General features: G+C 46.7%; 1 protein-coding gene across 1 annotated transcript; it reads right to left on the bottom strand.

Annotated features, from left to right (window-relative positions):
- Positions 1 to 2153: 2153 nt before the first annotated feature.
- Positions 2154 to 14641, bottom strand: LOC135808510 (uncharacterized). Its single transcript, XM_065321705.1, has 6 exons — positions 14103 to 14641; positions 9083 to 9256; positions 7544 to 7830; positions 6325 to 6448; positions 5603 to 5737; positions 2154 to 3527 (listed from the first exon to the last, which is right to left on the bottom strand). The coding sequence occupies exons 1-6, from the start codon at positions 14320 to 14322 to the stop codon at positions 2776 to 2778; spliced, it is 1692 nt and encodes a 563-aa protein (XP_065177777.1). The 5' UTR covers positions 14323 to 14641; the 3' UTR covers positions 2154 to 2775.
- Positions 14642 to 15163: the final 522 nt, after the last annotated feature.

A 15163-nucleotide genomic window follows, 5' to 3' on the forward strand; every position in this document is an offset into this window, starting at 1 on the left:
CTGCAGCAGAGAGAAAGCGAGAGGACTGGACGGCACGACTAAGCGCTTGCAGTGATGCCTGGAGGAAGAAACTCAGCAACACACGGAGAAGCATTGATTTCCACACTGAAAGGATCAATGAGGAAGTGAAGGATTTATCAGAGGACATCAATGATGACTTTGAAGAGCACATCAAGAACATAAGGAAGCAACAGCAAAAAATCTTGGACGACCTAGATGCTATACGCTGGGATTCACTGCATTTTTTGGAGAAGCAATCAGAGATAGTCGGCGCAAAGATGTATCGGCTGGATAGCTGTGAACATCTAGTGCGTAACCTTGGCGACAGTGGCCTACTAGCAGCAGAGAAGATTCTGGACCCAGCTATCAAAGATGTTGAAGATGCAAACAACGATTCTTTCGGGGAGTCTGATATTCTGCCAGATACAGGGTATTACTTACAGGTATCCTATCCTGAGTTTGCTGCCTATGAGAGCGTGCATGTCTCCATGCTAGGAGAATTGATAAATTCTTCCAACTTGGGTGGAGCAGAGCTAAGGAAGACAGGAGGACATGCATACCCGGAAGTGGACATGTTCACTTGTAACAGTACAGCTCTCACTGTAACTGATAATGGCCATGCAGTGTCGTCCAATGCTGATAATTGGATGCCCATCGCTACACTGGGAAGCTACTGCCATGGCATTGTGGAATGCACCGTTCAAATTCGCGAAATGAGGAGAGGACTATTTCTAGGAGTGGCTATGGAGAATTGCGAAACGCGAAGCTTGTCTACGGAAACCGTGAAGTTCTTGGGATGGTTTAGTTCGAACCAGAAGGCACGGATTTGCGTTGGGAACAATAGCAAACTCGGACAACCATGGAGAGAATGTGATATCATTACACTGCGTCTCGATTCTAATCGGCATACACTGACAGGAATTCACAAGAGATCTGGACAGAGTCAGACGATTTCAGTTCCTGCCGGCAAGCTGTGCTTTGCTGCTGAGTTGAAGAAGAGCGGAATGAAGTTCCTGAGGTGATGTAACAAAGATACCAGTGATGGGTTTGGTTTTGGTGCAAGGAGCAGCACTGAGTCCTTGGAATTCACTGACAAGTGGTGTTCCAGACTCTATAGCAGCTGACAGCATCCATGCTGCTGCTGCCACTGCTGCTGCCCTGAACACCACACGGTATGGTGGAGTTACCCGACTGGTCATGCTGTCATTCCTTGTCTTTCTTTTTCTCTCTACTTGCTGTAGTTCTTCATATCTATTTCCTTTTTCTGTAAGCTGTTTCCATTCTCGTTTTATGGTTTCCCTTTTCCTGCTTTTCATTTCTTTTCGTGGCTACCCTCCCTTCTTTCTGCTCTCCTGTCTTCCCAATTTTTAGCATATTCTTTGGGACTGCTCATCAGCGCGTTTACATTCTTCATTTTAATATCACGGTTTTTGCCTCCTTGCGGATTATTTACACATTCTGAGTTCACCATGTTTCCACCATTCCTCCTACATGTATGTGCACATATTTACTTGGTCGCATGGTCATGTGTTTCCAACACTTTCTTACAACTCCTATACATATTGTAGTTGACGTGAACTCCCATAACATGACTTGTTGTGTTTTCAAGGAAAACTTCCATCTTTCAAATTGTGCAAGTAGTCAATTTAAAAAGCCAGCTGTTTCAAATTTGCCTAAGTTAGTTTTCCTGAGCAGAGCTGGGAGTGAATTCCGGACCAATTACGAGCATGTTACTACAGTCATGTAGTAATAAGCATGCTGTAGGTGGTGATGGGCTGCTGGGAAATAGTGCTGTTCGGAATCAGGCCTACTATAGCCGAAGATTGCGTCGGGTTAAATGACACAAATGTAAAAGTACAAGTACACATTTCAGGAAAGTGATACAGAGCAAATGTGTTCTCAATCATCAGCTTGCCTTGCACCAACTAGAGTATTGCATTATACTTTTCTGATTCACTCCAACTGAACGTACCCCTATAGAACATTTCTTCCCAATGCAAAGTAGAAATTGAAATCGTTCTCCCCTTTTATGGAACTGCCCCCCAGTGTAGACCTCACAGTAACATTGTACTCATCACATGCATAAGTATCTCCAACCTACCACGAAACACACACACACACATACACACACACACAAACCTTTGTTTTCCCCATCTAGAACTAATTGCCTTGTCTTGTCCAAAACACATTTCGATAATTCACAAAAAATGTAGTGAATTTCTGTAAGAAATCCGATAGAAACCTTGATAGATCTGCAAAGAGTCAATTATCCATTCTCCAAACGATAAGATTCAAACGTGGAGTGAGCCTTTTTCACGACTTCTCAACAATCCTGGGTCTTTGATACGAGCAGGGCTGAGGCCACAATAGACGTACCTCAGATTATATGAGCGTGCAACATTTTTGAGTGATCGAAATGAATTCTTTTGGACTATACGGCTTTACCCCGAGGGTGGATCATGCCCGAAATTTGGTGAACTTAGATGCAGCAGACATACCATGTGTGAGTATTTGGACGTGCTGCGTGAAAGAAGTTTGTTAATTGCTGCAATGAAAACCAAAAAGGGTTTATCAGTGATATGACTGAGTTTGTTGAAGTCTCGATTATACAGTTGAATAACTTGAAAAGAAATATTTTTGGAACCGGAGAGGAGGAATACTAGCATACGTGACTCTGTGAGGAGTTTATTGCCTGACAACATAGGTTCATGACCAGCATACTGACCTTCCAAACCAGTGATAGTTACACTGCTAAAGGGTTGCCACCCAATCTCTTCATACTTCATAGGCATCATTGCCTTCGCCTTCGTATGTTGGAAGGGAAGCCGGATGATGAGTGATCATCATCACTCTGTCAGCGTGATACCCTTGTACCATCACATACGTATAGTCATTCTCACTGCCACTCCTGCGATCAATAAAATTGCGCTGTTTGTCACGCTTGCTCTCATAGTTCCATGTCACCTCATATCGACCCTCAGCCGCAAGACTTTCCGAATCATTTTCCGAAGTTTTCTTTGCTGGTGTTTCCTCATCGGAGTAGATTGTTTCGCAGTACTCAATACCCTCCTCTGAGCACACTTGACCGGCTTCACCAGTGGTGGCTCTGACGATTGCTGGGCTAGTCTGACCTGCATTACTGTTAGGCATGGTGTCATATGTGTACTCGGGGAGTGGTGTCGTCGAGTCACTGCCCACGGCGACGGCACATGTACTCGCTGTGTGCTCACTAGCAGCTGGCTGAGCTATGCTGGCGTTGGGTCTAGTTTCCAACCACACATCCGGCTGTCTCTCCTCCTGCAGCGGCCTCTTAGCCCGATGGCGACTGATGCAGACCACAGCGGTTATGAGCAGCGCGACTAATATGCTGCAAGAACTGGCGATGATAGCAATGAGAGTTGTCGATACACCCTTGTTATCAGTTCCATTTTCACTAGACAAAGTGCTTCTTTCACTAGTAGTTGTGTTCACGGCAATTGTTGTTTTCGTTGTTGTTGACATGGATGTTGCCGTGTCAGGAAATACACCTGGCAACAAAAAAAGCACCGCACAATCCTTCGATTAGTTCCATCAAGGATAGATTTACGCAGAGGCCAAACAACAGAGACCAAACATAATTGTTTGTAACCGTGAGCTACACTGATTTTCACTGTTCAAAAACACTGGTAAGACGGTCTGATGGGTGTTTCTGGACACGAAACTCAGAGTTACGGACGGAAGTTTTGGTCTCTGTTGTTTTGCCTTTGTGTGGTACGCTCTGCCCTCTGCCCTAGCTTGGACACAGGGCCGTTGCCCGGCACCATTTGCAGCAATAACCCTCATCACGTAGTGCATGGTAGATTTACGAGGTTTAGGTCATGTAATTAGCAATGTGCGTTGCTGCGTATATAATGCGCACTAAAACCTATGTAAGTTAAAGTTGCGTATTTCCCCGATTGTAAGTCGCACCTTTTTACACTAAACTTCAGGGGCAAAGAAAGGGATGCAACTTACAATCGAGTGTGACTTCTTACTTTGGCGAATGCATTTAGACGATTTTGTTCAGACGTGAGAATGGGCTGCGACTTATAATCAAGTGCGATTTACTTGAAGTATAACCAAGTGCGACTTATAATCAAGTGCGACTTATAATCGGGGATATACGGTAGTGTATTCACTAACGTAATCCAAATTAGTCTAGAAGAATGCAGTCAGAATTTCTCAAGAGGATTCCATTCTTCTGCTCACTTTTCATCATGAGTTGATAAAGGGAGTGATGGAAGACATCAGGATTGGAATTCAGCAACTACTGTAAAGGCTCGCATCAATGCCCACCCAGTATGACGCCCACTGCCCGTGTAAACGCCTTGGTGCCGGGGGTCAACACTCTTGTCCCATTTTCTAGCCCACCTCCGTGTAAACGCCCATGGCCGACAGAACAGGTCCATTACACAGTGCATTGCATGCACAGCTCCATATTGTAGTACGGCATGATGTGATAGTAAGTCTCATTTCACTTACTGTAAGAGTTGAATCTCTACCAGGGCACAAAGTATAGCGCTATAACGAGAGAACAAATCCATCGCTAACTAAAAAAACGTTTCTAAGGTCGCACCATAAATGTCCTTTGTGTTTCGGGTAACCCGGCCGGCCGATGTTTGAGCGCCGACCGATTCTTTTTTTGCCAATCCTAACACTTTCAACACTGGCATGTTTTAGTTTAGAAACTCTAGTGGCAAAACGTTTCCGTCACTATAGTTGCCGGCGGCTGGACCATCGTCAACTGCTACATTGTTCGAGTCACGTACCCTGAGTTATTTGTTGGAAACTCTTCATCCAGAAGGCGTCACTTGCTTCAAAGCAGTGTTTGCTTTCGAAACCAACGGTGCTGACAAGAATGATAATGTTGGACTTAAAATATGGAGTTTGGATGCCGATTCTTTTTCTTTGCGTTGGAGGAACGGGAGCTGTAGTAACTGACCTGCGACGATCGATGAACGATGTGTTGATGCGCAACGTCTCAGACCTCTGCTCCGCTCGCGGTGGTGTCTCTGTATGAACAGTTTGACTTTTCCTGGTGGTCTGATCAAGCTGCATGCTATGTAGTCTACATGTAGGTATGCCTGATTTAACGACCGCACATTTTCTATCTGGGCTGTGTACTGAAAATTAATAATACCGGTCTGGCATGCATACAAAATATATGCAAAAAAAAGAAAGCCGACCGACCGCCCACTTTTTTCTGGCCATGTTACCCAAAACAAAATACTTTTTCACTGCAGCTTCATGTGTTATTTCTTCTCTCCTGGACTGGAGAGACAGAAGACGGGTGTGGGATGGCAGCGCCGTCACACCTTCTACCCGCCAAGTGGGGGGAAATTGCACTTTTGGGTTCTTCACACTTTCAACTCTTACAGCATCCGAAATAGCGCCCGGGCCCAAATGGACGCCCATGTTCTGGTCTTTCATTAAGGTTTCTTGGGTTGAAACATCAGGCTACAAGTGTGAATTATTATTTGCCAGAGAAATTGGGTACAAAGGAGCAAATGGCATGACAAGTTATAATGGTCATTCCTGCAGATATCTGGCTGGTAGCCGCTAACTGACTCAAATTCAATCTCACCTTCACTGTACATGGTTGCTGATGTCATCGTGTCTTTTGTAAAACGTCCTTCAGGGATGTCAGGTGGGGCAGCAGTGGCCTCTGAAGCAGGCGTGAGAATAGCTGACTGCTGTTCACCGGAGCATGTCACGCCGTCTGCAGAAATACATGAACAATAGAATTAAGATTATCCTGCGTACAATATAATTGATAAAGAGTAGAATTTGAGAAGCAGAATCTACTATAGCATACATCTTGCCATTCACTATGTACAATTTTAAAGTTGCACGTACCCAACTCCACTGAGAGTAAATCTACGGTAGGTTAACCCTCACCAATAGCACATGTGTTTAACACACTGGTGTTCAGGAATTCCACGTGATACACGTTTGCCAACGGACACTCCTCAATAAAGGAAAAGCATGATATTATGCTCACATGCATCCTGAAAATAGAGGTGCTCCACCCGACATATGTACTGTTGGCCATGTCTTAACATTTATTATCGATTCAACATCCGAGTTTCAAAAAAGTTCATAAAAACTAAGTTCATTTCAAGATAATTACCCCTTCAAAATTTGGCCTTGTTACGAGCTGTATCTTGATTCTCATTACTAGTATTGGGGGCGGTTGCATTCCTGCGAAGGTGGCAGCGTCACTCTCATCGACTCTTGCAAGAATGATACATTTTCTTATTGTCTCTGCATTTACTCACACTTGATAGGATGGTCCCATATCCTCACCTGCACAGCTACACTGGATTGTGATGTCATCCAAGGCTATATCACCATTGGCAAACGGGCGACGCTGCACTCTGGACAAGTTGCTACCCAACGGTTCAGGATGGCACTTTACTTGAAATCGAAACTGCAAACACCATTTTAAGTGCAAACATTAGTAAATTTAAAATAGAAGAAACACACTGGGGAAGTATTAAAGTAAATTTAATGGTAGAGTATTGCTGGTGAGGGTCCCTGGCTTCAGTCCTGATGGAAGCAGATTATAATCCGAACCGTCGGTTTACTTTTCATTTCCCTCAAGCTGGAGAAAAGCAAACATATTATTTCCTTGTACTGTAGTATTCGAATTGAAAAAAGAAGGTCAGGTAGTGCTGGCATGCAATGCACACCCTACGATAGGCTCCCCTCTGGAATAAAATCTTTCACTGCCCACCGCATTTCAGAACATAGATTATGCTGGTTACATCTGTGTTATATGATAATATCACACATTCACCTAGTGTATAATGTGAACCAGGCCTTTCCACTCAGCACCACCTGGACGAGCTCTCCAAGAAGGCCCAGGCTCGAGCAGCTTGGAGAGGCTTTACTCACGTGGCACAGCGCGCGTGTGGATGCTGGCGATCTCTAGCCGAGGAACGGCAGCGGAACCATGTGTGGCACAGTAATATACTTATTGTGTCAATGCATAATGTACGCGATCAGTCACATAAAATTTAAAAAAATCACGGTTTGCATGAGACTCTGCTGCAAGCCGAGTTTTCGCATCCGTAGGAACGCCACCGTCCTCTAGGATCAAGGCGCAGATGCAGAACCTAAATCGGTCACATATTATTATTATAATGATTGTGAACTAAAACAAGACATGTAAAGAGAAAAAAGGACCTATAAGTTGCGGTTATGAATAACAGTCCACGAAGGTAACGAGGTAATAGGGTCAGATAGTGCGACAACAAGCGCACGTGGTGCATCCCTTCCCCTCATTGGAACTTTCCGCACCTGAGCCTTCCAAGTTGGAAGGTTGTTGGTTTGCGCTTCGTAGATGTGTTGGAGCTAGGTGTCAGTTCGTCGAGTGTCAGTTTTGTGCCTTGTTGTCGCACTATCGCGGTTTATACAACAAAGCATTTCACGCCACTGTGATTTTTTTAAATAATTTAAAAAATATCCAGTAGTGGATGCTTAACATCTTATTGGCATCTACAAGCTATAAGTCAACATTTACCTGGATGGGTTGTCCAGCGTTGAAGAGGCTCGACACACTCAAGCTCTTCCAGCCCCCACCCGTTCCTTGGTCTCCGCTCAGGCGGTCCCTCACACTGGACATGTCGCCCACCCACAGCTGTCCAACGTACGGCCCTCGCATGCTGTAGCTCACCTGCATGGTGCAGGACGCGGATGCATTGCTCCCATCTGCCCCGTTCCAGCATCGTTGTGCAGGCGTCTGTACGGTGGTCGGTACTTTCACATTGAATGTACGACACAAGAACTGCTCAAACACCAGGAAATGACCTGCAGTACACGGCAGTGAGAGTAACAAAGAGAACAGAAACTCAGATAGAGTCCTTGATGCGTATCATATCCAGACTGCCAACATTGTTCTCCATGTGTACAATACTCTCTACAGGATAACATTTCGAAGAAGAGGTTGGTGCGACTTCGGCGCTACTTGGGGAATTGTGTGTTGCTCCATACGTGGGAGCTCGCGCCTTTCCTGCAGATTTGAACGTACGAGTGGTGCTCTTCAGAGAACATCTTCCTCAGCCTACTCAAGCTCAACTGATGAGGGGTGAATTCCCCAAAACACTGTGTATTGAGCAGGGAGTGGTGCGTTCTTGCAGGTTTGCCGAATGGAAGGTTCGATGGACTTCTCGTGTGCTCTGGATGGCAGTCGTGAGTCAGTCACGTGAGATTTCAGGTCGGCAGGAAAAGCGCGAGCTCCCACGTAGGGAGCAACACACAATTCGCCAAGATAACATTTCAACGGACATGTATAAGTAAAAAGCTTCTTCCATATCTGCATGGTTTGCCACCCTGAGTAAACGAATATTTGGTCACAAGGAAATCGTCCTTGTCTACTTCTCCCAGATGGGGTGCATGGGACATGTCATGTAAGTGGTCAACCAAAGGCCAACTTATGGCTTCCCAGGAAATTTCTTTCAGAACAAAGATTTCTTCCTCTACCGAAGACTTAGCTGCAGCCCTTGAGGGATGCACACCCATCCCCGCACTCTAAATTCTTTCCACCTTTTTCCAGCTCATCCATGTTCGGGCCGAATGGCCTTTGGATTGCACTTCAGTCTTCAGTGGTACACGCTGTGAAGCCAGTGCCAGTGCCTGTGTGCAAAGTCCATTTGTGCTTATAGCTACAGTAGTTTAGCACCCTGAACCAAGACCTGAAGACCTGCTCAGCAGAGGCAAGGCGGGCCTCTCGAGCCGAAGCCATCTGGACGACCTGAGACAGTTTGCTGCGGATCGCAATGGATGGCGGCAGATTATCTGAAGGAGTCGCCACAACTGCCGGATATTGACATACATAATGGACAGAGCTAGAGAACAGCAGCGGAAGCATGTATAGCACGGCTGTGCATGTTGTACGCGTATCTGTGTTGTTATTATTATTATTATTATTAGTGTAGCTATAGCGGAATACCTCTACGCTACAACAACCCTACTGGTCAAGCTGCCTCACGAAACACACATTTCGTGAGGCAGCAAAGGTGCGGCGGACCAGCTACTCCACTGAGACTAGTGACTAGCGTACCTTTGTCAGGCTGTTGGATAGTGTGGTCAAAGTCAGGTCCACTCGGCTGCGATTTGCCACCATAGCTATATCCAAAATTGGATTTCGGCTTGACAACTCGGTACAGGCTTCTAGGAGAGTTAAACTCGGCGGGCAGATCTGTGTCTTCAAAGCTGTAGGCTACATCAAGACACCCTGAAGTGAAAGAGAGAGAGAGAGAGACACACACACACACATTATGGAAAGATGCCTCCCCAGGCTAGTGCCATGGCAATAGGAGATATGGAAATAAACGCTCCAAATTGCATGTTTTTTTTTTTTTTTTACTGAATACCACAGTACCATCAGATGCTGCACAGCGGGGGCGGTGGCATATTGGATGGAAGTGGGGGCGGGGAAAAGTAACTCCACCGACCAAAGGTCTCGGGATCATTGTTACTGCTGTGCGCCGATACATAGGAGAAAAGAAATATGTGCATCCAAGAGGGAAGCACCGGCTTTGCAAACGATAATGGGGAGAATTTGAGATTGAGATAGGACAAAACAATAGTAAAAGCAGTGCACCGTAGGAAGATGGAGAGAACTGATAATCGGATTTTAACCCTTTCACCTCTGTCGACGTATATACGTCATGACGTGTGCACCTGCTCCACTGACGACGTATATATACGTCCTCAGTGTACGTCGCGTTTGTACTGATGCCTCAACATCAGTGGGGCCTGGAACTGTTCCTCAGTGGGCTGAAGGCCCTGATCGACGTGTACGCAGTAGTCAAAGCCCGAAATTGCCCGGCCCGGGCCGATTAATTGCGGCAATATTTTGCCGCCTCTTTTTCGAAACCTTGCCTGGCATTTCTTTTGGCAGTCGAAATATTGCTTTCAAATAATTGCTCCCAAACAGGCTGTAAATGAGCACGTGACCGCTTACTCAAACAAAAATAAGGGCCGAACGCTGCATCGCAGCCTTTTCGGACCAAAACCAGTCGACTCAGCGGCCAAAACGGCAAAAGACTACAACATATGGACCAATCGCGATCATCCGCGCTTTTATAAGAACGAAACGGCGTTTTTAGCCCAGTTTTAGGGAGGAAATTCAAAATTCTCATCTGAAATCTAACGTTTTTCGATAAATTGCTCAAAAATTGCCGGCAATCTGGCTTTTTTGGGGGGGGGGGGGGGATTTCGGGCTATGACTAGTACGCAGCGGATGTGACATGTGGACAGTCTGCACAGCAGCACAGCCGCGAGCATCGAGTTTGAACTTGAAGTGCGTATTTTTGGCATGTCGTTCAAATAAATTGTTTTGCTCAAAGTTTGTTTTCGTCATCTTGCCCTGCTGTTTCTCGGCAAGGTAAGTAGCTCAACTACTCTGTGTCGATGGAAGGAGTCCTGTGAAGCAGTGTGAGGCGGGTAATGACTCCGAGGATGATTCTGGAGACAGCGAAATTGTGTCGGAGTCGTTTTCTGAGGATTACGAATTTGCTGCTATTCCGAAGATCGCAGCTGACTCGGACCCAGGGGATGCTGGAGACCAAAGAGATTTGGAAAGCGATGCTGAAGTCTCTGACACCTAGGCATGGTGTTCTGAGCAGGAGCTATCTGTCGTGATCCCGTTTGCTGAAGTTCCTCAAGTAAACTTCGATCAAATTTGAAGGTCAGATTTTTGAAAATATTTGAATTTGAAGTCAAGTGTACTGGTCAGGCATGCATGCAGATCACAATAGAGATGTGCATACATGTAAGTATTGTATGTTGAGTACAGAGCCAGGCACCTATAGGATGGAGATTGCTATCTAATATGAATCCAGAATAATCCAGAATAGTCAACCATTGTGCAATTTTGAATCACTATCAGAAATTGCGCAGCCGATTGTTTCTTGAATTTTCATGCGTACGTACACCGGTACGCAGTATGCACTCGGCTGTTTAGGGAATGCTTCAGACTATTTAGATAGCTGGATTGTCTTGCCAGTGAGTGTCCAAATCAGAGAATGAGCAGCATTGCATTCTCCATCAATATGACTTTACCTGTGCCGCGTACGCGTGCGGCCAGAGATGAATCACCCTGAGATGCGCCGAGCACAGTGAGCCAACCGCTGCCATTGCACCGGCTGCTATTTATAGCTGATGCAGTTGCTATGGTTGCTACTCCAGTTACTCGGCATCCTCACTGTCCATCACATGGTTTTGTCTTGAAGTAGGTAGGGCTGCTGGAGGATTCAAGCTTTACGCGTCGCCCAAGAAAAAGAAAGACCCATTCTGGATCCCGAAGTCGCATATGATGCAAGCGCCGTGTAAAACGAGTTGCTGTACTCTAGTCTATAGGTTGCCGTAGAACACCAGGGTCATATCAAGCATGTTATATTATGACATTTCTCCATTCTGAAGTCAACACTGACCAGTTATAGCACTGCTTGCCATTGCTTGTCTGATCTTTGTCGTCAATTGCCCAAATTGAATGAATTTTGAGGAAAAATCGCCAAAAGTCGCATATCTAAATATTATGGTGTTATGAGTCTCGTACAATGAAATCCTACAAAATGTCTTTGGATTCACAGTGCATATGTCCATACCCAACATCTCCAACCAATTTTGGACCAGAATATGCATTTTCCAAAATTGCCATTTTTGGCCCAGTGGGAGGTGATTTTCCGGTCAGGGCTGAAAGGGTTAAGGCCGAGCGAAGGGGATCAAAGAGGGGTAGAAGGGAGCTGGAGTGCGATCAGTATAATTAGGCTGGTGTGTTGGCTGCGATGGAGAGATCATAGCCTGTCTGTGGCCCACTCCCACTTGCTGCGCCGCAAGTGGTCGTTGACATTTTCTTGAACGTGTGCATACCTCTGCGAGAAGGGGGAGACTGCAGAAGGGTAGGTGGGAGCTGATTCCACGTTGCGATGAGGGAGTGGGGAAATGAGCGGAGCGTGTTGTTTCGTGACTGAGGAGGAAGAATACTGGTGAGTTGTGATGGATGATGTGTTGCAGATCTGATTGTCTCACGAGTAGACATGCAACATTGCGGTGGGGCTGCTGATGGTGGCAGAATGGCTTTCACCATTTCCGGACCCTCCACAAAGTGCAGCTTGTACAGAAAGCAGAGCCCTGCTACGGTACGGCGAATGTCGAGGCTCGGGAGGTATGATCCATCTCCAATTATGTGCAGGGCACGGCGCTGGATGGCAGTGAGGCGGGCCAAGGCGGTGGGGGCTGCGCTCATCCACACCAGCATGCCATACTCTAACACAACAGGGCGGACAAAGCCATGGTACACGATTGCCCGGTGCTTTGGGTCTAGCACAGCCGATGCCTTACGGAGGAAGCCGAGCCGCTGGGCTCCGTGTACTGCAAGCTGTCGGATATGGCTGCGAAATGCCAGCTGCCTGTCGAAGGTGATGCCAAGAAGCTCGAGCTCCTCTACTTCTGGCACGACTGCTCCTTGGAAGCGTATTGCGTTCGGGGGGGGGGGGGGGTTGGCGAGCGGTGGTGGCTGATGGTCAATGCCTGCGACTTTGTGGGCTCGAACTTGATCCTCCACCTGCTTCCCCATGCTGCCAGTGAGTCTACTGCCTGCTGGAGGATTGCTGTCTCTTCTGGCAGTCTGAGTCGGGTGGTGATGCACTAGTAGAGAGTTGTGTCGTCGGCGCATACAGCCAGCTGCGCCCCACCAGGCAGGTGGTCTTCTGCGTCGTTGACGTACAGAAGGAAGAGGGTGGGGCCCGAGGATGCTGCCCTGCGGCACGCCAGATTGGATTCGGTGGGTCGGTGAAGACTGGCCGCCTATGACAACACGGATGTGGCGGTCTGTCAGGTAACTCCGGAGCCAGGCAAGGAGGGGGCCACTTATTCCGCACCGCTCAGCCTTGTGGAGGACGCCGTTGTGCAAGACCTTGTCCGCCGAAATAATGAGGCGTGTGCGCATACTAAAATTATGATAGACCAAGGCAAGGGTAGGTTGGTAGCTCTGCAATGCCAGTACATGAGCATACTAGTACGTGGAGAGTACCATAGCAATCTCCCTCTCTATCTCCTATCCAGCCAGAGCGCGTGTATTTAAAAAATTGTGATATCACTTGTCATTACTTGTGCAGCACTTCCCACTCATATTCATAATCATGACAGTCAGTAATGACAGCAGGTCGTCACTATAGGGCTTGAAAGTGCTACGTCACAGAATAGCAACAATTTCAAAAATTCAAAAACTGGATCCACTTGGATCCAGTTTTTGTATGGATCCAAGCACATTTCAAGCGGTCTTACTCACAGCAAGGTGATGTAGCCAGTGAAACTGACTGATTTGGCTAATAGGGGCGGGGTGACACCTGGTGACGAAGTAAAAGTCACACATGCATACGACATGAGTGGGTTGCTATGCATCCACAGACTGAGGCAATAGGGCTTGAAAGTGATGACGTCAAAACGGCCAGGGAGTAGTAAGTTGACATCAGATTTCTATTTTTGGATCCACTAAGGTGTGACTTTGCTATTGCCTATGTATGTGGGTGCATAGCAACCCACTCATGTCGCATGCAGGTGTGACTTTTATTTCGCCACCAGTTGTAACCCCGCCCCCAGTAGCCAAATCAGTCAGTTTCACTGGCTACATCACCATGCTGTGGGTAAGACCGCTTGAAATGTGCTTGGATCCATACAAAAACTGGATCCAAGTGGATCCAGTTTTTGAATTTTTGAAATTGTTGCTATGCTGTGACGTAGCACTTTCAAGCCCTATAGCAAAGTCATACCTTAGTGGATCCAAAATAGAAATATGATGTCAACTTACTACTCCCTGATCGTTTTTGACGTCATCACTTTCAAGCCCTAATATTGTACTGAGTCTGTACTGATCAGAGTTTACAGGCAGTACACTGTACCGGTACTACAATGTAGCACACTGCCCAGCCATCATGTAGATTGCAAACAAGCGGCGAACGCGTGTCCGGACCTACACTAGGCTACAGTAAGATCAGGGTACTAGTAAGCCAGGACTTCCTAGACAACTAACTCCCTAGCGTTAGTTTTTATTGAACTGGGCAAATTCTACTTACGATTCGTTCTTTGGCTGGCAATTTGTGCCACATTTGCGAGAAACAGCGCTGTGATCATCTCAAACCGTTTGCTCCATAGCATCGAGACAAGCAGCCCGAGGCTTCCCATCGTGTGGCCGGCCCACTGGGGAACTGAACTCCAAATAGAAGCATCAGGCGACAAGAACCTCCCGCTCCATCGGATTCCTGTTTCAAGAAAAATGGTCCTGGACACTTTCATTCAGCCAGTGTGTGGCCAGGCTTGAAGCCCTGCAGGAGTGTCAAGTCCGAGTCAAGATTCGACAAGAAGTTACCGTGATCGTGTGCAACACTGCCCTCTTGACGTCTGGGGATTATGATGACTAGACGCTAGGCAGTAGGCAGTGCATTTCTAGAACCGAACGTCGATTGGAGCTGAGATGGCAAGTGGGGATACTACTCAGCCGACCCTGAAAAAAGGCGTTCAACTCAAAACTGGGTACATGTATGTTGTAGCCTGTAGGGTCTCTTGATCTGCCGATACCAGAAGATCTAGGCAACAGTTATAGTAGATCCACATAGGATTCTGTTGGAGTTGCGTTGGAGTTCTGCTATGTGTGTCGTAGAGTCTAGTAGTAATAGCGTAGAGTACGAATCCCAGCTGCCTATGCCATGTTCCGTCAGCCGTGCTGCTGCTGTCGTCATGGTAGGGAGGACACCAGATACGGATCCGGATGATATCGGATGTGCACTAACTAGCATGTAAAGTTGTGGGCAGTGCACTAGTGGTGGCTGGCGTGCATCCAAATCCCGCACCCGGACTAATTGTGGCTCAAGGATGAACATAATTGTGGTCGGCCGTCAACGCGATCTGCACTGCACAGCGTAAGGGAGGACAGAACGACCAGTTTGCACTGAGGTCTGAACTACACTGTTAGTGTTACTACCTGAGGGCAGATATAATATGTACATGACATTGCACTTATGGCCACTTGCAAGTTGCAAGTACGAAAAACGCACAAATTTCCAAACTTTGACGCTCCATAAGTACCACAAAGTGAATAAGTATCCACGCATGCCGAAGCATGATATGAGGATTTTGC

The sequence above is a fragment of the Sycon ciliatum genome, chromosome 2, assembly GCF_964019385.1.
Source record: "Sycon ciliatum chromosome 2, ocSycCili1.1, whole genome shotgun sequence".
In the NCBI taxonomy this organism is placed as follows: Eukaryota; Metazoa; Porifera; class Calcarea; order Leucosolenida; family Sycettidae; genus Sycon; species Sycon ciliatum.